The sequence below is a fragment of the Sander vitreus genome, chromosome 11 (genome assembly GCF_031162955.1).
Source record: "Sander vitreus isolate 19-12246 chromosome 11, sanVit1, whole genome shotgun sequence".
In the NCBI taxonomy this organism is placed as follows: Eukaryota; Metazoa; Chordata; class Actinopteri; order Perciformes; family Percidae; genus Sander; species Sander vitreus.
The window spans coordinates 24,691,530-24,719,461 of record NC_135865.1 but is presented as its reverse complement, the minus strand read 5'-3'; the positions used below and the strand labels follow the sequence as shown (position 1 = coordinate 24,719,461).

At 41.1% G+C, this 27,932-nt stretch overlaps 1 protein-coding gene across 1 annotated transcript; it reads left to right on the top strand.

The window, feature by feature from the left end:
* The first annotated feature begins 21 nt into the window (after positions 1 to 21).
* On the top strand, positions 22 to 27,759 carry cryl1 (crystallin, lambda 1). Its single transcript, XM_078262489.1, has 9 exons — positions 22 to 132; positions 1,025 to 1,132; positions 3,502 to 3,628; positions 5,996 to 6,157; positions 7,585 to 7,680; positions 8,253 to 8,351; positions 17,302 to 17,410; positions 26,071 to 26,180; positions 27,322 to 27,759. Exons 1-9 carry the CDS (start codon positions 92 to 94, stop codon positions 27,424 to 27,426), a joined length of 957 nt encoding a protein of 318 aa, XP_078118615.1. The 5' UTR covers positions 22 to 91; the 3' UTR covers positions 27,427 to 27,759.
* Positions 27,760 to 27,932: the final 173 nt, after the last annotated feature.

The window sequence follows — 27,932 nt, the reverse complement described above, 5'->3', positions numbered from 1 at the left end:
TGACCGTAGAGGGGCGGTGCAACAGTTTTGATAGAAATAGCTTAACGTTATAGCAGAACGGTTGTCTGAACTGATCTCTTAACATCTAGAAATGAGCTCTTCTGACGTGAAAACTATTACTGTGATCGGCAGGTGAGTAAGAAAAGACGCGTGTATGGTGTGTAAATGTATCATGGAGCTGACATGAAAGTTAAGCTATGATTGAATTGCTGATACTGCATTTGCATTTTTTTGTTTAACCTTATGTATTTTACATATCATTTTAAGTTACTGATTACATTGCATTATTTGGCATGTAGCTAACTGAGCAGATTTCCTGACATCTTGTTCATTATCATGATACCTTTGCAGCTACACTTGTAATGATTCTTCATTATAAATATATATATTTTTACATTTTAACCTGTTTTTATGCACGCTGTTCATTATTTCTGCGCACTCAGCTAGCTAAACTTGGCAGTCCTCTGGAGTGACCTCTCTTAAACCTGGAAAGCAAATAGAAGTCACAGCCAAATATTCACTTCTCTTTTCATACATTTTGAGAGTTGTTTTTATGTGCATAACATTTTAAATTCTCAATAATATGCTGATCAGAAGATCACAACCCACTAAACCTGAATTTCAACTGCAGGATTTTGTCAAACTGACAGTTGTGCTTAGATAGAGCAACAGCAAAACCTGCAGGGATTATTTGGTGTAACTGACATCCCTGTGTAGGGACAAAAGAATGAACTGCTAGGAAGTATAAAAAGAGACAGCCAAAACAAGAGTGATACTGCAGTAAAACATAAGCCAGGACTATTTAAGAATGTCCATGGAGGAAGTGATGATGCAGACAAACTACAGCACTGAGCACAGAAAAACAAAGACGGAGATAATAATAACAAAAAAAGACCAGGCTAATTGTGACATTAAATATAAAAAATGTATAGATTGTTTAATGGGATTTCGTTATATTTACAGAGACAGTTTTAATTACAGTCAAAAGTGAACATCCTAAATTATCTATTTGTCTGTGTTGCAGTGGGCTGATAGGCCGTTCCTGGGCTATGGTGTTTGTCAGTGGAGGCTACAGTGTGAAGATCTATGACAACCAACCAGGACAGGCTGCCAAAGCCATCACAGAAATCAGGTCAGCCTTAATATATACAATACTGCAGTCTTTATCCAGCATAAATCATCCTGTAAAGTAGTCTTAATTTATGTAATATTCCATCCACTTTCCATAGTTATTAACCTATTTTTTCTCTGCATTTGGATTACATCCTCCTGTCAGTCTGATTACAGGCCTTAGCTCTTAGGCCTTAGCTTCAGCTTAATCTGGGAACTGTTGATGTTGTGGGCCTGTAAAGCCTAATGAGACAAGCACATCATATTGGGTTGTACAAATAAACTTTACATGACCTGTATGGAAGTTCTGGAAAATGAAGTTTGAAATTATGTTGTGTTTAATGCTGTGATTTCTTGATCTTCTGTTCTGGGACCGTCTTCTGATACGTAGCTATTACGTAGCTAGTTGTCATGATGTATGTCTTTAAAAGTCTTAATTCCATGTGTATAAGAATAAAAGGTATCCTAAATTACTGAGAAATGTATAGTCTTACAGTATCTGGTAAATGCCTAATCTGACTCGAGTTAACTCATAATGTAGTTGTAGGCTGTCAAAGATTTTCAATAGGGGGGAAAAACAGTTAACCCCCAGACATAATGAAACTTATTTGCCCTCTCACCCAGAGAGCAATAGTTTTTATGGCTTTTTTGCTTTATAGTCGTGTGTGTGTGTGTGTGTGTGTGTGTGTGTGTGTGTGTGTGTGTGTGTGTGTGTGTGTGTGTGTGTGTGTGTGTGTGTTCAAAACATTAAAGGGAACATTAACAAGATGTATAGATGGACCATGTCCAAAATATAACCCGTTCTTCCTTCCAGCACTTACAGGGAAGACACATGGACATTGCATGATCCATGACTTCCTCTTACTATAGGAACACACGGACAAACCTGAAAACACTTTTTTAATAGCCTACTCACTGCTAGTTAAACATTGATGTGAAATGATGAGGGGCTTTTGGTGAAAAAAAAAAACCTAACCTAATGTACAGTAAAGAAGATCCACAACCCCTTGAAACTAAGAAAAAAAACTTTATACCAGGATCTTGTTATTAAACATTAATTATCCTGTATGTAGTAATAATAATAATAATAATAATAATAATAATAATAAGTTTATTTGATATAGCACCTTTTACAGACAAAGTCACAAAGTGCTTCACATGATAAACATTTGTAAAAAATACAGTACAATCCAACAGAAAATAAACAAGGGAAAAAAGAAAATAATTATTGAATGACCAATGAAAATCATGTCAACAATTAAAACATAAACCCAAAGTTGACACATAATACTGTACAATCCAATAGGTAATAAACAAGGGAAAAAAGAAAATAATTATTGAATGACCAGTGATAATCATTTCAACGATGAAAACCTAAAACTCAAAGTTTACAAACAAGAATCAAAAGCGAATTTAAACAAATGTGTCTTCAGCTGCTTTTTAAAAGCTTCAACAGAGACTGCAGAATGTAAGACAGTGAGAAGGGCTTTCCACAGGTTTGGAGCTACTGCTTCAAAGGAACGTTCACCTTTAGTTTTTAAACAAGTGCGTGGGACCACCAGTAATCCTTGGTTAAAGACCCGAGGGACCTGTTAGTAGTGTACAGATGGAGCAGGTCCGAGATATAAACAGGTGCCAGACTATGCAAAGCTTTATAAACCAGAACAGGAACTTTAAATTGGATCCTGAACTTGATCGGAAGCCAATGTAATGAGTATAAAATTGGAGTGATGTGCGACATCCTGCTGGACCTGGTCAACAGCCTAGCAGCAGAGTTCTGGACTAGTTGTAGACGGTCCTGGGACGACTTACTAAGACAAGTGAAAATGGGGTTGCAGTAATCAAGCCAGGATGATATCAATCCATGAATGATCATCTCAAGCTCAGAATGCGAAACAGCAGCTCTAAGTTTGGCAATGTTTCTTAATTGAAAGAAACGGGTCAGTGATTTGATGTGATGATCAAAATACATGTTATTATCAAATATAACATCAAGGTCTCTCAGCTTGGACTGTACCGCTGAAAAAAAGGGACCCCAAGAGCTGAGTAACCTTGGAAGCTGTAGTGTCTGGAGCAACAATAAGGACTTCGGTCTTATCTTCATTGAGCTGTAGGAAGTTGTTTGAAAGCCAATCCTTGATGGAAGTCAAACATTTGAGCAGTTCCAACACTTTGTCAGTCTCATCTGGGTTAAAAGAGACATGTTGTAGCTATTGTGCTGCTACTGCCTGTGGTGCTTACCATTCAAATCTGCTATATTTATATTTTGGTAATGATTCCTTATACATTAAAAGATTAATGTTACATGTCATACATTTGTTTCATACAGTGTCTTTGGAGAAAATGTGTTGGTGAGTGTTAACTGTCCTCTATTACTTTGTGTTGGCTCAGGAAGCAGCTGCAGGAGCTGGAGGAAGCCCACATGCTGAGAGGAGAGCTGACCGCCACGCAGCAGCTCGCCCTGCTTAGCTGTTACGATGACCTGGCTCAGGCACTGGAGGGAGCCTTCTTTGTCCAGGTGACACACCAGACTACTTCCACTACCAGCACGTGTTGCCCCCCCCCCCCATGTTAAAAATCAAGATGGATTGCTCATTGCTGATCTGTTAGTTTTTATCATTCACTTGCTTGTCACACATTTGACACGACACATGTAGAGACTTTGGTCAAACTTGGTGCCTTCCACCACTGCAGTGTGGGTGTTTTTAAATGTTTATAGTGTGTGTGACTCAATGGGAATGCTATGTTGTTGGTTTATTTATTGGTTCATCCTCACATGCGCCATAAATCAAATTTAGGAGTGTTTACAGTAATCTCAGTACAGTATGTTCTGGTATTTTTAAAATTACACTGCTTGTCCTCAAGGGGGAGCAATATCATTGGTTAATGTGTGTGACATATTCTATGATACCACCAATAAAATGTTGAATAAAGCACATACATCTCAGAGCTGAGGTTTGCCATTTTGCAAAATTGGGACCTATTTCCCCCTTGTGGATTTTATGTATGTATGTAAATCAGAACCCCAATCTAACCTGAATATACTGTATCAGCGCTTTCTTGAAATATTGCCACGTTTCATGAGCATTTTTATGAGCTGTCTATATGAACAAACTAACAGAAGTAGAGCTTTCCTTTGACAAAATGTTCAGGAGGATGTTGTCATGGTAAGAGTTGCTCTGCTGTTGAAACATGACATTTTAACATCAAATCACTCCTCATGTCTTTGTCATGCTAAGAACACAAACACACACACTCAACAATGGACACTCATATTTATCTCATGTCATGTTTAATACTTAAAAAAAAAGAGAAACTTAACTTCTTAAGCCAAGAAAATGTCTTGTAGGCCACCATGACTCTGTTAAAGCAGACAATAGTGCTCTTCTTCACAGAGGTGGTGATCAGAGCACAGAGAGACAGGTAAGGACAGAATAAATCAATACTCTGTACAGAGTTCACATTAACACGGAAGAATAGAGGACTTATTAGAAATGGGGAAATAACAAGTAACAATATGCAGAGTGTTCCTGTTCAGATAGTATGCCTAACATTTCCTGGTAGCATGAAACCATCTGATGCAAATTGTATTCTGTTATTAATCTGGGCTTTTCTAGAGGAGTAGAGGGAGTGTATGGGGTTTGTCTCAATCAGATTGGTTACAGAATATTTCAATAACTCATATAGTGACTGACAATAATCCATACTAGCCCTACCAAGGGAACAATACAGAACATACAATTAGATAGACTATAGACTATACTTACACTGCCACTGCTCACATTCCTCACCACTATCTATGCCAGAAAAATGCTGGGGTGCCCGTTAACAACTCTCCCTGTCTCTGAAAGGCCTAGCCCAGACCCGACATTATCGTCATTTGTCTGGGCCTTTATTCCTTTTTACAATCATTTACATAATGTGCTAAGAAGCCCTGAGCTGTTTTTCCACGTGCTTAAATCAGATAAATGTATTGTTTCCCTGTTAGAGGAGAAGAGATATGATCTGCTACAAATCAAAATATAATTTTATAAAGTGAAGTAATAATTTATATAATAAAAATAGACTATAGACATGTAGCAGGAAATGTAAAATAAAACCTATTATAGACTTTATGAAAGGATAGGATGTTTAAATAAAAAGTCTGATTAGAACATGTTCTCTCTTAGGTACTCATGTTAACAAGTGGAGCACAGAAGAGTATATTAACTCTCCACTATCGCATTTGACAGCCACTCCTTTCCAAATCTCCGACAGGGCAGACAATGAAATAAAGTACGGCGGAGCGCAAACTTATTGTATCTGGTTTTAAAGGTGCGAGAACAATTTGGCCTTTAACATATTTGTCAGAATACATTAGTAGTTTGCAGTTTGACACTTACAAAGAAACAAAATAAGTGTTTTTTTAATTGTTGTGATGATTCCATTTTTCATCTTTGTTATAATAACAAAAACTCAACAAAGGAAAAGAATCGATTAATCCAAATTAATTTTCTCACTCACCTTTAGTGGTATTTATCCAAACTGATAGTGGTGGTTTTATTTATTGGAGTACATTCTCAGTACAGTAGTACCTACCAAAAAACAAAATACTAACTAAATGTATTGTTGTGATGACTAAAGTTTTCATCTTCACTGTGATGCTTCCCCGGAGCTCTGCCAAGACTAAAATACTGAGTTACTGATTAATGTTTAGATTAAAAGATTGTATTATTCTGTATAATATGTAAGACCAAATGTTACATATACTTTAGCCAGAGTTGATATTTACTTACTCTGTTACAGAAATGATGGCAATGGTACATTGTGTGTGTGTGTGTGTGTGTGTGTGTGTGTGTGTGTGTGTGTGTGTGTGTGTGTGTGTGTGTGTGTGTGTGTTTTCCAGGAGTGCGTATTTGAGCAGCTTGATGTCAAGCAGAGCCTCTTCCAGGACATAGAGCGTCTTGTGGGAAAAGACGTCATCCTGAGCAGCTCCACCTCCTGTCTGGTGCCAAGCAACATCTTCTCTAAAGTACAGAACAGGAGTCGCTGCCTCGTCTCCCATCCGGTTAGTGATACTACAGTCCTGGTTCCAGCGGGTAGCGTAAATGGATTACAACCTAATGAACTACAAACTGGGGAGCCAGTTTAGTTAATCCACCAATCATGTTTTTACAGGTATCCCACCCTTATCATACATTACTCTTCTATCTAATGTTACTCTTCTTTCATTTATCCCTTCTTTATCATGTATCAGTGGCTGGAAAAGTGAGCTTTTGGGTGTTATAACCCATCTTTTGGCAGCCATGTTGGAAGCACCTAGCATTTATTTACTGAATTTGACTGGGAACTATTTTAACATTAAAGCTGGAGTGCGGAATTTAAGTCTCTTCCCTCTGGCAGTGAGAGTACGATACAACTTTATGGTCAGTTTACACTGAAATTCATTTTGCGTTCCCAATTAATTACACAAACACTGTTGACGCATGCTGATGACCTAGCCGTAAGTGAGCTCGCTACATCTCCCCTGACCCTCAGGACCTCCTTTTTTTCCCTTTTACTTTAACCCTTCTTTGAACGCCAAGTTTCTTTTTTTTATCTGGAGCATCCACTCCAGAAATTTTTCTTGGACGCTTTTAAGATTTTCCACCATACTCCTAGCTGCTACTCCGTTGCTATGGTCTCTTGCCCCTTCGTGCCCTCTTTAGCTCTGGCTGGTTGACGCAAAAAAGGCATCACTTCCAGTGCACGGGGGCGGGAAAGTCACCACAGACACCACAGCTCCAGTATACTGCGAAAAACTGAGATTTTTTCCTGGAAGGGATAGGCTTAATCAGCATTGTCTGAACTTGTTTGGCAATGGCTTGAATGTAACAGACGTTCATTTATATGTAAAAGTCCTGCACTCCAGCTTTAACAGAAATCCGCCTCATTAAACTACCCACTTTTGCTAATATACACACTGGATCTGTTGTCTTTCCAACACCTCAATAGCCTATCAGTGTTGTTACACTGTACTTGTATCACCAAAATAAATTCTCTTAATCCATCAGCTAAATATTTATTTCCAATATCCCTACTGTCCCAGTAATTTATGAAATATTCATATTGTGCCTTTTTTATACTTTTGGGAATTACAAAATGTTTCAGCCCTTTATCTGCTGACCCTGAAAACTAACCACTAGCCACTAACATCACAGACTTATCACAACAGCAGTGATGCCTATTGACTCTAAAAAAAATAATTTTACCTTTACATTTTAACCTAAAATGTAGTTTAATACAGATTATTGTAGTGTAAATTGGCGTTATAATGTAGTTAAGTGTAGTGGATACAGGTAATAACAAGGTGTATCATAGTGCAGTTTTTTTTTTTTTTTTTTATGATTTCATCTAATGATGGAAAATGTTATGCAATAACTTCAATAACAGCTTTTCACAAACATGCAATATCAGTACTTACTGTATGATGTGTGATTGTCCTGTGCTCCCCAGGTAAACCCACCCTACTACGTAAAACTGGTGGAGCTGGTACCTCACCCAGAGACAGCAGCAACTGTTATGGACACCACCCACTCTCTAATGACCAAGGTAACGATCCAAGATTACACAATACTGGGTATGTCATGACATTCAGGAAAGATTAAAAAAATGAGTCAATATCAGGTTTATGAGGAAGCAAAATGCCTGTAATATGATTAAAAGAATCCTAAAGCATACTGAAAAGTGAATAAAAGGAGGTCAGGACTGGAATAACATGGTATGTTTAGTGTAGCAAGAGTCTCCGTTTGCTAGTTGTATTCTAATTAGGTTTGATTATCTGATATAATAGTGTGAGAATCCAGGCACAGGTGTCTCAAATCTGGGATGACAATGTGTCACTAGTCCCTGGATTACCACACAATTATGATTCCAAGCAAGTCTGAAATCCTTGCAAGTCTCTGCAAGAGGAACTTCATAAATTGCTGAATTAAATGGACACCAACGGCTTCTTGGAAGGATTTTCTTTAAATCCCTGGGTGTACCAAGGTTGGCAGTGAAGTAAATACACTTTTACTTAATTTGACTTGAATTTAACATGCAGAATCACAAGTATTTAGTATAAAGCCTTTTAAGAGATACAGTATGGCCATTCTTGACATGACTGATTTCTCTTGATTCAGGTTGACCAGGTGCCCGTGCGTCTGAAGAAAGAAATCGATGGCTTTGCCCTCAACAGAGTGCAGGCGGCCATTACTGCAGAGTCCTGGAGGCTGGTCCAGGTCAGTGTCTATAAACTATACTATATAAACCCTACTACTACTATAACTATAAACTATAAACCCGAATGTTTGTCACTGAGTGAGTGAGTCATGAAGTTGCACCATTGGTCAGAGCTCTTTCGAAAGGAATCTCGTGGAAAAATTAGACGAGATGGCGAAATGATCACTCCAGATGCGGGCTGTGCATTGCACATTTTATTTATAGTATCAAATCATAACAAGAGTTATCTCAAGACACTTTACAGATATAGTAAGTCTATAATTTACCCAAACATTGACCCAACAATTCCAGTAATTCCCCCAAGAGCAAGCAGTACAATTGTTTAACATGGCAGCTGGCAGCACTTTGTGGCCAGTATACTGTAGTTGTCTTCAAATGTTTAAAAATTGCTACATGCCATAACTATATGACTCTAAATATTAATATCCAACAAAAACAAAACTTATGAAGGTCCTCATAATGTTAGACACACAAGAGTTTGTTTTATCTCTGGACAAGAGCTCCTCAGTCTTAGTGAGGCTTTGTGTGGCTCAGTATCGCTGCTGATGGTTTTCTAATAGAGGCAGAAAAGAGGAAGCCCCTTGTCCGCTCACCTCTGCTATAATCTCCGTGGTCTCCTTTCAAAAAGGAAACACAATGACAGTAAATGAGCTTTAGCCTCTGATGACAGGCACCATTACATGATCACTCATGGAAGAAATGGTTTGAATGATAATGAGGACGATGAGTGTGATGATTGTTACCTGTACTAGACTCCCATGAAGATATCTCTTTGTGATTCAGGCTTCAAATACCACAGTCATTAGAATTACCTCAAATTACACTCTTATTAGAGTAATGTGACAGCAGATATTTCTGTAGAAGATTCATAAACTTTGGTACTAAATAGTCAATGATACATTTTTTGCTGGTTGTCGTTGTTTCAAAAGCCTCTTGCTCTTCTCTTTTGTTTTAATATTTGTTGCATTGTATCATTATTATGTCCTGTCCATCAGTAACTCTTGGAGTTCCTGCTGTTTGGCTAGGTGTCCTTTTTAAAGGGCTTTTAAATCTTAGTAGAATTCTGTTTTAATCAAGACTAAAGTGACAAAATCAAACTGTGGATACCAGTAGGGCTGTTGGAACAAATTCCAAAAGTCGAATATAATTCGAATAGTAAAAAAAATCAATACTATTCGAATGCTGAAATTACTATTCGAATGTGATTGTTTTTTAATAAATATGTTGGCTAACGTTAGCTAATCTCCCTCTTCTCGCCTTGGCCTACCTGCATGTGAAAACTAAATGCTTTTGTCATGTCACGTCCAATGAACAATAAATTAGCGGGAGTGAGAAAAACAAGGCATCGTGAGGTCCTAAGATCATGTTAGAACAAATCCCATCTCTCATTTCAGGGCTGACGCGCACACACACACACACACACACACACACACACACACACACACACACACACACACACACAAACACAGGACATAATAACCGTAAAAAGGGAGTGTCTCTCTCTCTCTCTCTCTCTCTCTCTCTCTCTCTCTCTCTCTCTCTCTTTATTCCATCTACATCTCCTTTCTCTGTTGGAGATGTGTAACAAAGAGTGTCCCTTTCACAGCATATTGTGTCCTTGTCTGTGTAACTGTATCAGAAGGACACACACACAATCACAAAAGTACACACAAGATAAGACAACTGCAGGTAGTAACAAAACAAAGACTTGTGAAACGTATTAATTATGACCCATTATGGAAGGGTGGCACACAAGCAACAACAACGTGGGTGTGACGCTCAACACACAATGTTGTTAGTTATTTCAACGGAGAAGGTTGTTCCATTGAACTAACAGAACAACTGGGTTTGCAGCTGGAAAAACATATGGGAAGACACATTGAAAGAAGGGAAAAGAAATCTATTTTAACTTACTCGTGATTTTACACAGGTTTATGAGGAAGCAAAATGCCTGTAATATGATTAAAAGAATCCTAAAGCATGCTGAAAAGTGAATAAAAGGAGGTCAGGACTGGAATAACATGGTATGTTTAGTGTAGCAAGAGTCTCCGTTTGCTAGTTGTATTCTAATTAGGTTTGATTATCTGATATAATAGTGTGAGAATCCAGGCACAGGTGTCTCAAATCTGGGATGACAATGTGTCACTATTCCCTGGATTACCACACAATTATGATTCCAAGCAAGTCTGAAATCCTTGCAAGTCTCTGCAAGAGGAACTTCATAAATTGCTGAATTAAATGGACACCAACGGCTTCTAGGAAGATTCTTTAAATCCCTGGGTGTACCAAGGTTGGCAGTGAAGTAAATATACTTTTACTTAATTTGACTTGAATTTAACATGCAGAATCACAAGTATTTAGTATAAAGCCTTTTAAGAGATACAGTATGGCCATTCTTGACATGACTGATTTCTCTCGATTCAGGTTGACCAGGTGCTCGTGCGTCTGAAGAAAGAAATCGATGGCTTTGCCCTCAACAGAGTGCAAAGCCATCGACTCAACGGATTTTTTACACTCTCTACAAATGATTCTCTACAGTACTAAAGAAGGATGAATGCATGAAGGGAAATGTTTTCTACTGCACTAATACTAAGGTCGGGTGAATTTTCCCAGGCTTCCTTAAACATATATAGTAAATAGACAATTACCAGAACATTGTATTAAACTGTTTCAGTTCAATCCAATACAATGGCAATACAATTAAATATCTCAACAACTATTCATAAACATTCATGGTCCTCAGAGGATGAATTCTACTGACTTTGGTCATCCTCTGACTTTTCCTCTAGTGCCACCGTGAGGTTGACCATTGTGGTTTTGAGTGGAATATCTTGACAACTATTGGATAATATCACTGTCATTGTAAGCATGTTAGCATTTAGCTCAAACTGACCACTCACCACTGAGCCGAAACGCAACCTCACAGAGCCACTGGTTAAAGCTGTGGTGGTTTGTGGAAGTGTTGTGATGAATTGGCCTACATAATGTGAGGTGTTTATACTATTTCGTTATTTAGCTCCATTTCCCCATCTCCTGAGGTGCGCAACCTGAGCGTCATCCTGGACTCCACTCTCTCCTTCCGGGTCCCACATCAAAAACATTACTAAGTCCGCCTTCTACCACCTCAGAAACCTCTCAAGACTCCGGCCTTCACTCACACATTCAGTAACTGAGACACTCATTCATGCCTTCATCACCTCCCGTCTGGACTACTGCAATGGTGTCTTGTCTGGACTGCCCACCAAGGCCCTTAGCAGACTCCAGTATGTCCACAACTCTGCTGCCAGAGTTTTAACCCACACTAAGCCCTGGAAGCATATCACTCCCATCCTCCAACAGCTCCACTGGTTGCCAGTCAAGTCACGCATCACTTACAAGATCCTCCTGCTCACCTACAAATCTCTCCATGGACTCTCACCACAATACCTCACAGATCTCCTCCACACCTACACTCAGTCACGTTCCCTGTGGTCCTCTGACAAGGACCTGCTGGACACCCCCTGCACCAGGTTGCGGACTTTTGGGGACAGGGCATTCTCTGCCAATGCTCCCACACTCTGGAACAGTCTACCACTCCACGTCCGCTCTGCCCCATCCCTGCCCATGTTCAAAAACCACCTCAAAACATTTCTTTTCACTAAGTCTTTTGACCCCTAACCCCCCCCATCTCTATTTGTTAAGCGACCTTGGGTACCATGAAAGGCGCTATATAAGTCCAAGTTGTTATTATTATTATTATTATTATTATTATTAGTATTATTATTATTATTAGATGCAGACATATTTAAACATCAAAATCACCAATTTTTCTTTCATGGAAGTAAAACAGGAATGTGACACTTTTGTCAAAGCACTAAAAAAAGAGCTTATTAAGGAAGACTTTTATTGATTTTCTGTTGGTTGCATTTATTAGATAACTCACAAGAAGAGAGCAACAGGCATTATAAGAAGAACGTGTGGGATGACTTGCAACAAAAGGCCCTGGGTTTATCACAGTTTGGATTTTTTAAAGATTTTTGGAATGTGTTCTCTCTCCTCCAATTATCTTTTTGTTTCAAAAGGAGCTTCTTGGTTCACTGATGAGCTAAGTGGGCCTGCAGTAAGCTGTAATCCCTTGTTAGTTCAGTCAATGTCAAACCCAAGAAAACAGCTGTGAGTAACGTCTTAGTCTCGCTTTGCCAGACCCTCCTCCAAAGCGCGCTGAAGGAGAGTCTGGCTACTCCACATAGCATTCGGGGATGGGAGGAAAAGTGCTCTGGTTTAATGACATTTCTTTAAACCAATCAGAATCGTCATGGGCGGTGCTAAACTCCGCACAGAGCCGCTGCAAAATAGTCTTGCAAGAGAAAACTCAGATTAGACAGATAGTCTAGCTAGCTGTCTGGATTTACCATGCAGAGATCTGAGGAGCAGTTAACCATAGTCCTCAGAAATCCACCAAATTTTAAATTCCAACACAAAGAAATCAGAAGGAAGCGGAAAATACATGCATTCGGCAGAATTTCCTGCAGCACCGGCGCAATCCTGGAAGTGGAACGCGAAGGATATAGACTAGTAACATCTTAACATCTGTTTTTGAGACTAAAAGCATCCAGCCTACTTTAAGGAAATAAAGCAGAGACTACTGTCCCTCTCCCTCCTGACTCTGTACTGGCTGCAACATAACATCCATGTATCCACTATGTGATATTTGTGTCTTCATACAGAACTGTGAAAGCTCAGACTCATATCTACATGACATTCCATACTGTGCATGGATCTCCCACTTGTGAGGCTCCTGTTAACAAGAATTAACCCTGAGGCACCCTTAGGTCCCAGCTGACAAAAATGCCACATTACTGTTAAAGGGTCAGGACTTTTTCCTGGAAGAAGCTCCAGCTGAGTGCAAGATAGAGTATGCTGCTCACCTCAAACTGTGGCAACTGGGTGTGTAAATAGCTGAGTGTTTCTAACATACATATTGTCTATGTATGTAAAAGAATGTAGTAGAAATTGTTAATTTCTGACATGTTTAAACTAAGAGCTCATCTGTCCCACAGATCTAGTTTGCATTTAGTTCATAAGCTGTGAAATGATGTCAAGGCTATTAAAACATTTGACTAGTTTATATTAACTATAGGAGGTATTTCATTTCAAAGGCCCTTCTACTGTGCATGTCGGCTCCCTGGCATAGTTTGTTGTGACACTTAAATGGAACAGAGCCATGATTGATGTTAGTTATTACATTAGTTCCCTTTTCTGCTTTGACAACTGAAAATGCCTGCAGTGAAAAAAGACCTGTAAATATGTGTTCACATTTACTTTTAAGTGAAACTGAAAGACTTCACAAGAAATCTTAAAGTGTAAGGCTGTATGCTCACAATCATGTAAATCTGCAGAGAAATCTTGCGTAGTGACAAAACGGGCAACTGCTCGCTTTTTACTTAAAACCAGTGGCCGTGTTTTGGTATCTTTATCTCTGGTACATGCTCAATTAAGTTAAGAAAAATCTCGTAGTTTGAAGTTTTTTATGCAATTTTGAGCATTTTCTAAGTAATGTGAAAAAGAAGAACAAACCTGTCTGACAGGAATTAACACTCTGCCTTTTTGAACAGTTTCTTTTGTCAAAGTTGATCAGCAGGAAATTCCTAAACATCAAGTCAGTCTCCAGTTCTCATAGCACAGTATGTGGTCCTGGCTCTAATTAAGTCATGATGGATGCCTGAATGTGTCTCAAAAGAAGACGCGTTTTCATTTTTGTCCCCAGTAGAGATAAGCTGTGAATGTTGTGTTGCTGCTTGAGTCAAGAATAGGTGAAGTGTAATTTCTGAATATTGGAAGGCGAACAAGACAGGACTCACCTCTTTCTCCTTTGTTGTTTTGTTTAGCCATAGAGCCATAGAGCCTTTGGCAGCAGCCATAAGGGGGAGACTAACTTCCCAGGTGTTATGGTAGGAGGTGTAGTGCATACACTTATGCTTTATGCGGATGATATATTAGTTTTTGTATCCGAACCTAGCAGATCAATACCCTGTCTACTCAGGATCATAAACTCTTTCTCGAAATTTTCAGGTTAGAGGGTTAATTCATTATAACATTTTTTTTTAACGCTATTTAAAACACGCAGCTTATTCGTTCAGCTGCATTTCCTTTCCCTTCTCTCCTCCGTCTCTCTGTCACTCACGTGTCTCTCTCTCTCTCACTCACACACACACACACACACAGCACCTCCCTCCGTGCACTCAGCGTCTGTCTCCATGAAAACAGGAGAAGACGGCTGGCGAAATTCACAAGATCACGAAAGGTTGGTATCTCGTGAACACCTTTACACAATCACACATTAAAAAGTGCTATATATAATACAATGTTGTCAGTATGTTAATGTTGGAGTCCCGACCCGACTCGTAGCAAACAAGCTATTGCGCCTGCAGAGATTGCGATCCAGTTCTTCAGCCCCAAAGGCACCACAATCTTTAGATAAGTTGTTGTTGTTGTTGAAATATGGAAAAGGTCATGGGGCTTCTGGGTATTATTCTATGCTTATGCAGAACCTGGGGGATGGAGCCTGGACAGCCCTCAAAAATACATGGGAAAGGGATCTGAGTATTACACTGGATGATGAGGAGTGGGAAAGAATCTGTAGGAATATTAAAACTATGTCACGCAATGTGAGGGTGCGCCTCATTCACGTTTAGTGAAGTTTATGCATCACTTCTATTGGACTCCCTCCAGATTGTTTAGAATTGATCTGAAAGACGCACCAAATTGTTGGAAATGTAAGACAGAGAACGGCTAATTACTTCATGTCTTATGGTCCTGTGATAAGGTCTAGGAAATTTGGACCGATAATAACCCATTTGTTCTGGGAGGTGGTTCAATCCTAAACGGGATGGATAAGCACAAAAGAAGCTGGGTGATTTTACACTGTAGATGGAGGAGAAAGTGAATTCTCAGAATAAGTGGCTGGACCATATTTATAATTCAGTACTGATAAATGATGTCTCGACTGGAAGTCTCCCAACCAGGAATGTTAGCAATTGCTACAGTGGGAGCTAATGGAGCTCCAATTTAAAAAACAAAACAAATCAACGGATAACATTTAACAAATGATAACAAAAAAAGTTAATTCATTCCATTTTTATGTAAAACACCTGGGTGTTCCAAAGTTAGGTGCATAATGATGCACGTGATTGCAATAGTCACCAGTGATAGCTACCATTTATTTCGTTCTGGTCCAAAAATCATAACAGCTTATTTCAAAGATATCAGTTAAAGGTTGTGGGATGTGATTATTTTTTTTTTTTTAATGAAGATTTGCAATCCTTACCCTCATCCTTAGACTCATAAATCGGCTGTATTATGTTGTGAAGTCTCACAGTTTGAGAAACTGGTTAATTCTGGTTTGACTTTCTTTGTTGTGGTGTCAAAGGTTACAGGCTATAGCGTACATGAGTAAGGGACGTTAATAACTGTCACTTGTCACCAAGCTGCCACCACTTATCTTTCAACAACGTCACATTACTGAATATGAGTTCTATTTCATCAGTCTAAACTGAAAAATTGCAGGAAACAAGAAAAGAATGCATACAGACATCATGTGTGATGTCTCATTGTAACAGTGAAATGTGTGCCTACAATCAGTTCATTTTAATGGAATTTCAGCAATAAGTGAATCCTTCCTTTGCGTAGAATTCAGTAATTCTAAACTTTGTTATGCAGATTTGCGATGTTGACCAACTGCAAACTGTCTCGGCAGTGCTCCTGACCTTTGAGAGGGAGTCCAGACTGGAGGAGGCTACATGTATAGCTATTTTTGACATGTGACAGTAGGACAAGCATGTGTGTAAATAATGAATTTAATGATGGCTAAATTCTATTAAATTCTTCTGTTTCAGGGTCCTGGTGCTGTGCATGCTGGCTCACCAGCTGCCATGACTAACACCTGTGGCTTTTCCTACTATGACAAGTCAAAAAGCCCTTTTGTATTACAGAGGCTGTGTTATACCATTACATTTGTTATGACCATGCACTCCTGTAGGATTTTAACACAGCCTGCAAGTCTTTCAATTACACCAGAGAACTAGTATGAACGGTAATCCAAAAACGTCATTGAGCATCAAGGCCTGTGGTCTGAGAGTGGCCTTGTGATCTTTCTTACATAACAGGGACCCTCCCTCACCCCTGTGTGTACGCACACACAGGGGTGACACACACACACACACACACACACACAGAGAAAACAGTCATTGAGTCAGGGCCAGCATTGGAAAGCAGAGCGGCTGAGAAAGCGGCTGGTTGCCCCCAGTGATTATGGTGGAGAAAAGACCCCACCCACCGTCCCGCTTTGCTCAGAAAACAGGCCCGTTGTTGGACGCAGGACTTAAACAAAGACGACCCTGTCCCTCTCTTGTTGCTCACCCTACTCTCTATCTCTGTATCCGAACTTTGATTTCGTTTGTGGTCGGCCAACAGGTATCTCTAACCCAAAGATTACCTGAACCACTCCCTCTGTCACTCCTTCCATCCATCCCTCCATCCTCAGCTCCTCTCCTCCCGGTACTTCCTAAATAATCCAAAGGACAAAGAATTGGCTGATTAGTGAAACTTTATATGGTGGGAGTAGTTTGATGGGATCACAGGGAATTTGGTTTGTCTAAACAAAACCTGGGGTTAAAAAGCCATGACCTACCTGACCTGAACTGCCAGGGAAAATGTGTTCTTATATCCTGAGACAAAAGTTTGAGCTGCAGTTTTATTCTAAATATTCAAATTCTGCATCCAAAAGAACACAGAGAACTCAGTCGAAAAACACTTGATAGATGGCTCAGGGTTGAAAAGTATTTGTCTTTAAAGCTGCTTTAGGGAGTTCTAGTCATACATTTACAAAAAGGTACAAAGCAGTAAGTCAGTCAAAGAATACAAAAAGCGATTTGTGTAAATAAAGTGTTTTTTCCTCTCTTACTCCATCAGGATGGCATTATCTCTGTCAAGGACATCGACCTGGTGATGTCAGAGGGACTAGGAATGCGTTACGCCTTCTTAGGTCCCATGGAAACGATGCACCTCAATGCTCCTGCAGGTACTGTTCCCTTTTTGGACATTTTGCTAACGCAAACAGAAGGTCACCACCAAAAAAAACCTACCGCTTAGAGCTTTTGTTTTGGGCAAAGATTTGAGAGACGGAAAGGTAAAAATAATAAAGAGAGATGGTCACAATGGTTTTAATGCAGTTCATCAGGTTTTAGATCAATCTTGTTTGGGTTTCTATTTCACTTTTCGGTACAATAAAAATGCCCCAGAATGGGGTTTCGAGATACTCTGGATACTTGATTTGATGTGTTCAAGTGGGAGTCATTGTTCAGTTTATTGGTGATACCATCACATTTTTTATTCCAAGTTTTACTTAAAAAGAAGAATCTAAAAACTTTGTTCAGTAAAAGTACAAAGTAATTCTTACTGAAATTTCTGAAAATATTTTGTATATGCATGTAACACAAAAAGAATGAGCGAGTAGATACTTGTAGAAACTGACTGGGAAAAGTATAGGAGTAGTTTATTTACCTTTCTATCCCAGCACTCAAGCAGAAGCTAGAAACTGTAACAGATGTGATTTATTTTGTTGAAAATAAATAGATATCTGAGAGTCAAAACAAACCAAAGTTATTAGCTCACAAATATTCTGACAGTAATGACAGTAATCACAAAGAGCTTTGTGAGTCAACAGTGATATACGTAGCTCCCATGTCTCAGCACAACATACATGTACTGTACCACACTGTCAGAGACTGAGTGAGAGTGAACCCTCAGGGAGATGGAGAATATCAAAGGTTAGTGTGAAACCCAGAGAGAAACCATGCCTGTGTACACACGCACACACACACACACACACACACACACACACACACACACACACACACACACACACACAGAAAACAGAAAAAAGGACACTTTGGCAGAACAAAGCAGCCTTTTGATGGGTAGCGATGAATGCACTCCCTCACACCAGTAATCCAAAACTCACAGAGCCCACATCACGGCCTTCAAACCAGTTGCCAACTCTAACCATAGTTACAGTCCTAAAGCTTTCTTTCTACTCAGTTTTTTTTCTGCTCAGGAAACAGTAGTATGATCATGTTCACAAAAGATTGTTAAGACCTACTCCTGTTGTTACTTCCCGTCCTTAAATCATTCCAATCAGATACTAGAGCACTCCGGCTCTCTGTCTCTGTCTCTCTTTCTACTCTGCCTGAATGACTCGGCTTTTGTAAAACCATGTACCTGCACAGGCGAGCATTATCCTTTTAAAGGAATAATCCACTGAAAACCTACTGCCTGTAGTCTCGGAGGAGGATGGAAGGAAGGAAGGATGCTCTGAAATGTTTGTAGCTTGCTCTTTTATGTAATCAGTTCGGATTCACAACAGCTACAACGGCAAAAAAGCATCAAAATGTCTGACGAAACTTTTCAGAACACTCTCTGCAGGTGGCCGGATTCGCTCAGTTGGTAGAGCAGGTGCACATATATGGAGGTGTATACCTCGACGCAGAAGGTCCGGGGTTGGAGTCCGACCTGGGACGATTTTCCTGCATGTCATCCCCCTCTCTCTCCCCTTTCATATCTATCTGTTCTTTCCATTAAAGGCCAAATGCCCCAAAATAATCTTTAAAAAAAGCAAACACTCCCTGCAGAATGATCCACTTCTCCCCTCTCCAACTGTATTCTCAGTATATTCCAAATACTTGCCATGAGCTCAGTAAACTTAGTTAGTTTATATTTGTCATTTGCAACCAAAACACAAAAATAGTTGCTCAGACAAAAGTACTGCAATTTCCACACTTTCTATCTATCTACATCTTGATCTACATCTGTCTATCTATGTAAATACAGCCAACAATGCTAGCGACAAGTGTGCAAGTGTTAAAAACATACAGGTGGGGTGCCCGGAAAGCTCAGTTGGTAGAGCGGGCGCCCATATATAGAGGTTTACTCCTCGACGCAGCTGGCCCAGGTTCGACTCCGACCAGCGGCCCTTTGCTGCATGTCGTTCCCACTTTCTCTCCCCTTTCATGTCTTCAGCTGTCCTGTCAAAATAAAGGCCGAAAATGCCCAAACAGCAGAGAAGTGGCTAGTTTCTATGGACATTTTTTTGACACTTTTTAGCAGTCAAGCTGGCTGACCTTTGCAAACCATTGTAACCATTGTATCTCCAAGATGATTACAGCTGCTGTCACTGACAATGACGCAAGCTACATACTTTTCATTGCTACCTTTTCAAGGCATTTGAATTCAATTTTTGTGACTCAAAACATAGGTGGACTACAACCATTAAAAGCTAAACCGTTTACTAACAAAACAAGAGAAACAGCAAAGTAAGTGAGGTGATAAACTGGTAATGCTACGTTCATTCATTCAATCATTGTCACGTTCATATTAAGACAAACCGTATAATTACCACCAAGCATTTACATTTTTATTCTTTAGGTTTGATTTCACATAAAATCCATTGAATTGCTTTACAGCACAAAACAGGTCAGACATATTTAGTTTTCGACAGCAAATTGAGGCTGTGTAATAAAACATGGTATAAGAAGTGAAGGGCCAATAACCAGTCAAAGCTGAAATCTGACTTTCCTTTCATTTTTAAACTCTACAGACACATGATGGAGTTGTTTTGGGAAGCTCTTTGGAAGCCTGCCATTTACTTGAATCATCCATTGCAAAAACCCTGAATGTGTACCAGAGCGTGTGCTATTGCTGGGCTTGACCCATGGAATACAAACATTTAAGAAGACAGTCATACAATGGCAGCAAAAGACCACTTGAAATAACACTTGTATCTTCCTCCCACACAAAGTCGATGCTAGGTTGAGGGTAGATGGTACTTATCACACTGCTCTGTTATGTATAATGTGCCCCACTAAGTTCGATGTAAACATTCAAAGTTCAGCTTCAGGACAAAACATAACAAATTTACTTTATAATTGATAAGTTTTCTAGATATATTGCTGTCACATATTTGGTCTAAATATTTTGTCTGAATAGCTACAGTAAAAGAAAAGACTAAAGGTTTATGCAATATTTGTTTGTATACAAGTGCCACACTTTTAAAATCTTTGGTATGAAACATCACCTTATCGTGGTGGAGAGGTTTGTGTGTCCCTATGAACCTGAGGTCTGTGTTGTCTGGAGCTTTGTGCTCCTGGTAGGGTCTCCCAAGGCAAAGTGGTCTCAGGTGAGGGGCCAGACAAAGAATGGTTCAAAAACCCTATGAGTGACCGAGGTAGAGATGGAGTGACCCTGCCCGGAGGAAGCCCGGGGCCCCCGTCTGGAGCCAGGCCCAGATGGAGGGCTCGTCAGCGAGTGTCTGGTGGCCGGGTTTGCCACGGAGCCCGGTCGGGCACAGCCCGAAAAAGCTACGTGGCACCTATCTCTCCATCCCATGGGCCCACCACCTGTGGGAGGAACCGCTGGGGTCGGGTGCGCTGCCATATGGGTGGCAGTGAAGGTCAGGGGCCTCGACGGACCAGACCTGGGCAGCAGACGCTGGCTCTGGGGATGTGGAATGTCACCTCTCTGTGGGGGAAGGAGCCGGAACTTGTGCGGGAGGTGGAGCGCTACCGGTTAGATCTGGTGGGGCTTACCTCTACGCACAGTCTCGGTTCTGGAACCATACTCCTGGATAGGGGTTGGACTCTTTTCTTCTCCGGAGTTGCACAGGGTGTGAGGTGCCGGGCGGGTGTGGGGATACTCACAAGCCCCCGGCTGAGCGCCGCTACGTTGGAGTTTAACCCGGTGGACGAGAGGGTCGCCTCCCTACGCCTGCGGGTTGTGGGGGAGGAAAAACTCTGACTGTTGTTTGTGCATATGCACCAAACAAGAGTTCGGAGTATTCGGCCTTCTTGGAGACCTTGAGTGGAGTCCTGCATGGGGCTCAAGTCGGGGACTCCATAGTTCTGCTGGGGGACTTCAACGCGCACGTGGGCAATGATGAAGACACATGGAAAGGCGTGATTGGGAGGAACGGCCTCCCTGATCTAAACCAGAGTGGTTGTTTGTTGTTGGACTTCTGTGCTAGTCATGGATTGTCTATAACGAACACCATGTTCGAACATAGGGATGCTCATAAGTGTACTTGGTACCAGAGCACCCTAGGCCAAAGGTCAATGATCGATTTTATAATCGTTTCATCTGATCTGAGGCCGTATGTTTTGGACACTCGGGTGAAGAGAGGGGCGGAGCTGTCAACCGATCACCATCTGGTGGTGAGTTGGGTCAAGGGGTGGGGGAAGACTCTGGACAGACCTGGTAAGCCCAAACGGGTAGTGCGGGTAAATTGGGAACGTCTGGAGGAGGCCCCTGTCCGACAGACTTTCAACTCACACCTCCGGCGGAGCTTTTCGTGCATCCCTGTGGAGGCTGGGGGCATTGAACCAATGTACAGTGTACAATGTAATGGCAGTTGCAATGTACCGAAGGGCCCGAAGGGCTGCAGCCTCTACCGTGAAAGAGGCAAAGCAGCGGGTGTGAGAGAAGTTCGGAGAAGACATGGAGAAGGACTTTCGGTCGGCACCAAGGTGCTTCTGGAAAACCGTTCGCCACCTCAGGAGGGGGAAGCGGGGAACCATCCAAGCTGTGTACAGTAAGGATGGGACGCTGTTGACCTCAACTGAGGAGGTAATAGGGCGGTGGAAGGAGCACTTTGAGGAACTCCTAAATCCTACTAATACGCCCTCTATGGTAGAGGCAGAGCTGGAGGATGATGGGGGATTGTCGTCAATTTCCCTGGTGGAGGTTGCTGAGGTAGTTAAACAACTCCACAGTGGCAAAGCCCCAGGAATTGATGAGATCCATCCAGAAATGCTTAAGGCTCTGGGTGTGGAGGGGTTGTCTTGGTTGACACGCCTCTTCAACATTGCGTGGAAGTCTGGGACGGTGCCTAAAGAGTGGCAGACCGGGGTGGTGGTTCCCCTTTTTAAAAAGGGGGACCAGAGGGTGTGTGCCAATTACAGGGGTATCACACTTCTCAGCCTCCCCGGTAAAGTCTACTCCAAGGTGCTGGAAAGGAGGGTTCGGTCAATAGTCGAACCTCAGGTTGAAGAGGAACAATGCGTCCTGGTTGTGGAACAACGGACCAGATCTTTACTCTCGCAAGGATCCTGGAGCCTGGGAGTATGCCCAACCGGTCTACAAGTGTTTTGTGGATCTGGAGAAGGCATATGACCGGGTGCCCCGGGAGATACAATCTCTGTACGACCAAAGCGAGAGCTGTGTCCGGGTTCTCGGCAGTAAGTCGGACTTGTTTCAGGTGAGAGTTGGCCTCCGCCAGGGCTGCGCTTTGTCACCAATCCTGTTTGTAGTACTTATGGACAGGATATCAAGGCGTAGTCGGGGTGGAGAGGGGTTGCAGTTCGGTGGGCTGGGGATCTCGTCGCTGCTTTTTGCAGATGATGTGGTCCTGATGGCATCATCGGCCTGTGACCTTCAGCACTCACTGGATCGGTTCGCAGCTGAGTGTGAAGCAGCTGGGATGAGGATCAGCACCTCTAAATCGGAGGCCATGGTTCTCAGCAGGAAACCGATGGAGTGCCTTCTCCAGGTAGAGAATGAGTCCTTACCCCAAGTGAAGGAGTTCAAGTACCTTGGGGTCTTGTTCACGAGTGAGGGGACAATGGAGCGGGAGATTGGTCGGAGAATCAGCACAGCGGGTGCGGTATTACATTCAATTTACCGCACCGTTGTGACGAAAAGAGAGCTGAGCCAGAAGGCAAAGCTCTCAATCTACCGGTCAGTTTTTGTTCCTACCCTCACCTATGGTCATGAAGGCTGGGTCATGACCGAAAGAACAAGATCCAGGGTACAAGCGGCCGAAATGGGTTTCCTCAGGAGGGTAGCTGGTGTCTCCCTTAGAGAGAGGGTGAGAAGCTCAGTTATCTTTGAGGAGCTCGGAGTAGAGCCGCTGCTCCTTTGCGTCGAAAGGAGCCAGTTGAGGTGGTTCGGGCATCTGGTAAGGATGCCCCCTGGGCGCCTCCCTAGGGAGGTGTTCCAGGCACGTCCAGCTGGAAGGAGGCCCCGGGGAAGACCCAGGACTAGGTGGAGGGATTATATCTCCAACCTGGCCTGGGAACGCCTCGGGATCCCCCAGTCGGAGCTGGTTAATGTGGCTCGGGAAAGGGAAGTTTGGGGTCCCCTGCTGGAGCTGCTACCCCTGCGACCCGACCCCGGATAAGCGGACGAAGATGGATGGATGGATGAAACTTTATTTTAATGTGACAGAACTATTTCTGTGCACCATATTGGACCTGCCTTAAAGGCAGGATTAATAATGTTGAAAAGCTAGCAAGAGGGCGCCCGGATAGCTCAGTTGGTAGAGCGGGCACCCATATATAGAGGTTTACTCCTCGACCTGCGGCCCTTTGCTGCATGTCATTCCCCCTTCTCTCTCTCCCCTTTCATGTCTTCAGCGGTCCTGTCGAATAAAGGCCTAAAAATGCCCAAAAAAATAAATGAAAATGAAAAGCTAGCAAGACTTGAAAGTAGCTTGTACACTAGAGGGGTAGAGTACGGGCAGCTGGGCAAGGAGGCATTTCATTGGTTCTTTCAAGCGGACCGCAAGGCAGTGATTGGTGGATGTTTTTTCACAGGATTACAGCAGCTACAGATAACCGATATTTATTGCTCCTTTTTCAGAGCCCATAGTTATTTATTGCTGTTGGGGTGTAAAGACCATTTCAAACAATATATTAAAAAGTGTATGTTGGAAATAGTTACCAACCTTGCCTTTTAATTAAACATCTGGTATAAAGTAGTTTGGGCACATCTTTCTTTTTTTATAGATTGCTCCACACTTGCTTTTTATTGCTTCAAAAATATAGTCCTCACCTGCTGTGTTTCTTATCACAGAAATGTCAACAAACCATACCGCTTTATGATATATTTTGGCCAGGCATTGGTTGTTATGGGGACACGTGGTGCCTCATAGATCATTAGCTGTGTGTTATTTGTTTTATGTCCAAATTAAGGGACACAATCGATTATTTGATCCACAAATATTTGGTTGAAGGATGTTTATATAAAGGTGCTACTGCATTTAAGAAAGTAATCGGCTATCAGTTGCCCAGCCAGCTCATAACAGTGGCTGTTATCAGCTACTAAGAATGCTCTTTATCTTAAAATAAAACCAGTTTCTTACAGTTTCTTAATTTTCAGAAACATCTACAGTAGTCAGATATATCGAGTTTTAATACTGTGAAATTTGATTGTTGTCTTTTACTACTGTTTAAGCATTTTTATACTACAGTGTTAGATTACCCTTTTGACAGAGATGTTATTCTCTGTTTCCTGCCCTGGGACTACAGATTAAAATTATTTTATAGCTAACTCTGGTACTGCTACGGAGCTGTGCATTGTCCCTGTCAAATAAATAAATAAATAAATAAATAACTTCTATGATGCAGGACATCACTTTTATCATTACTTTTGTCATTACGTGATATCAAAGGTATTTTTACATTAATTGTAATTAATTTGCAGCTGACTGAATACAGCAAAGCTCCAACAGCAGAAGTTCTTTTCCACCCCTCCCCCCTCCTGTGTAGCTCATTAAGCTGAGGAAAACCAGAGCCCTCCTTTATTAATCTTTAACAGTTTATTTGGACAGCACATAAATCATTCATCAGCCAAAGTGCCTGTTTCCTACATCACAAATAAATCATTAAAGATTAATCAATGTGAGTGATGAGAGAATAAATCTGAAGGAATCACACTGAAAGTTAAACAAAGCCTCAAAGAAGGGCCTGACAGGTTTTTATAAGGCATTTAATATTCACAGAGGAGTTCTCATTTCAGAGTGACTGACGACACCCAGAACAGTAAAATGTAATTAATATGTCTTGGAAGTTTTTCTCAGTGGTTCTCTGTGGAGTCAACAAATTCAAAAGACTGAGGCTGGTCAAAAGATAGGAAATATTAACTACAGCTTTACTGTTTTATAATTGTTTCACTGTATAAGAAAACCATGACAATGTGCCTTGGATACAATTATAACTTTGGCAGAAAATCCTGTTTTTTGACGGGACAAATACTTACTATGCACGGTATTGGTGCTTTGCAATAAAACAAATCGATCACAGTTGTTAGAATCATTGCTACTGTAGCTGCATTTTCATGTTTTTAATTCAGTGTAAGGCTGCAATTATATGGTAGTTCTGCAGATGTTCCAGAGAAAGGTGTTATGGGTATGCCAAAATGTGTGGTAAGCCCAGCGTGTCAATTTGTTTAACCAAGTTATGTCTGGAGGTGCAAAGCAGGGAAAACAATCTTATATCTGAGATTGTAAGAGAAACTGTCACGTCAGTTACATGTTGCCCAGAGAAGCATGTTCCAGCCTTTAATTGAAACTGCACACAACTTCAGTCACAACACGTTTGAATGCCATACTACTACATTTACTATATACTTTGAAGAAGCTTTTTGCCACTTTAAATTAAAAGTTCTATTCGATATTTTCATGCCTCCAACAGTTTGTCCACCTGCAGGGAACCCATAATAGGTGAGGACAGCTTCTGTTTGCCCTGAGCACTACGACAATGTTTTCCTGGAGTGGAGCAGAATTTTTAATTTTAAGAGCAAGAAACTTCAGGTCTATGAAGCATGTGTTATGATGCATATGTGAACCAACTGCTGTAAGATTTGTGCTATTGTGCCCATGTTCCCTCCTTCTGATCAGCTGTCCTCCCACAGGATTGGAAGACTATATGAAACGGTATGGAGAGGGCATTAGGAGAATCCTGACCTCCTTTGGGCCTGTACCAGACTTATCCGGCGGGGAGGGAGCCAAGAGCATCGTAAATGTAAGTATGGATGATACTTTTACTGAAACTTCACAGAAGCCAACTGTGTGTAAAATGTCACAGTTTTCATTTGTCCTGATCAAAGGAATTTTAATCAAAACAGATATTGATAAACAAATGTTTATTTATGGTGTCTTTAGTTCTGCATGCCTGAAAGTAAAAACGTTCCTTCTCACCCAGGCGCCAAATTGCTCTCTCTTAGTAGGCATTACTTAGTCACATGCTATCACAGGCTGTTAAAATGTTAGCCACAGAAGGTCACTATATGAGGAAACCCTGAGCTTGTGCAATAAATAGCTTAAGGTCAACTAGTTTAGAGAGCACTAGCAATCAATCTTGTTTTCTGCTGCTTTTTGCCTCGCTTAGAAACCTTCTAAGCCAGTACACGAGTTTGGACATTCACTTTGAATATTGCCTTTGCATGTTAATGAAAGTTGTATTTATACAGATTCACACTTAGGAGCATAATTTCTACTGCTTCTAAAGGTACGACAGCAGAGATGCATGCAAGAACATAAAATCACACCAAATTAACGTTGGCCTTATTAAGTTTTAAAGGAATACTCAAGGAATTGAAAACCAATGATTTGAATATTAAACACTCACCGCCTTTTAGGTTTTAGAGTCTATGGTATTGCCAGACTTTTCTTTTCATCTGCCAACAATGAGCTTCACCAAGAAGGCCAAACATACCAAGGTTAAAACAAACCACCCACCAACTCCACCCCTAATGCAAAGGAATCCCAACAAACCAGTAGGAATCCGACGAGAAGCTTTACACAAGCATGGCCAACTGTTTCCTAGAACACAATCAGGAGGTCTCTGTGCTGCCTATGTTAGAGCTAGCTCATGCTAAACGCATGTTATCCAGTGTGTAATCAATCAGATGTGTCTACAGCAGCGAAGTCGTGGTTCGCCAGTTATCTGGCTAACATACTAATATTATCCAAACACAAACCGTTTTGGAAGGATTAGTTTCCAGTAAAAAACTAAATTAGAAATGCAATCATCTATATTCTCATTTTTTGTTTTCCAGTTCCTGAGGAACTCCAATATGCGTCAGCTCCAATGGTCACGTCACCTGAAAGCCTTATATTATTTGCTTTTTTCACACAAATGTTTCCTTACCTGCTGTCCACAGGAGATGTGTGAGCTGATCCCCAGCGACCCACAGCATCTGTCAGCCCGGATTGAGAGGCGGGACCAGCTCCTTATGGGTCTGGCCAAGCTGAAGAAGGAGCACTAAAATCAGCATGCAGAGCCAAAAGTCAAGAACACTTTTAATTATGACTAAAAAGAAAATCTGTGAAATTTGGTAGACAGATAGGAATTATGCAAAAAAGATAACAATATAACAATTTAAATGATAAGAGTATCTTGGGAGTGACGTTCAGTGACACTAAACATTTGTGCTCTCAAAGTGCCTTTTATGGAGTTCTTGGACATCATAAAAGAACTGTAGCTTTTATGCTAAAATGTGATTAATGAAAACAATGAAATCAAACGTATGTATTTTTTTATATTAACATGTTTTATCCTATTCCTAATGAAAAATAAAACCATGAATTCAAACATTGAATATGTCGCATGAGGTCTGGAGTGGTCTCCGTTCCCTCCAGCAAAACCAATGGATGATGTGCGTAGCATTGACTGGTCACTGATGAGGTCCTGAATCCCAGGAACAATGTATGGAAACATGTCACGAGTGCTGTGCTACCCTCATTCGCTGTGACATTTCATTCCACAGTGATA

Excerpts from the sequence above, each read along its gene's own strand:
- cryl1 (XM_078262489.1), top strand. The coding sequence starts at position 92 with ATGAGCTCTTCTGACGTGAAAACTATTACTGTGATCGGCAG. Across the intron at positions 133-1,024 it reads ACTATTACTGTGATCGGCAG|TGGGCTGATAGGCCGTTCCT; the intron begins GTGAGTAAGAAA and ends TCTGTGTTGCAG. Across the intron at positions 6,158-7,584 it reads GCTGCCTCGTCTCCCATCCG|GTAAACCCACCCTACTACGT; the intron begins GTTAGTGATACT and ends TGTGCTCCCCAG.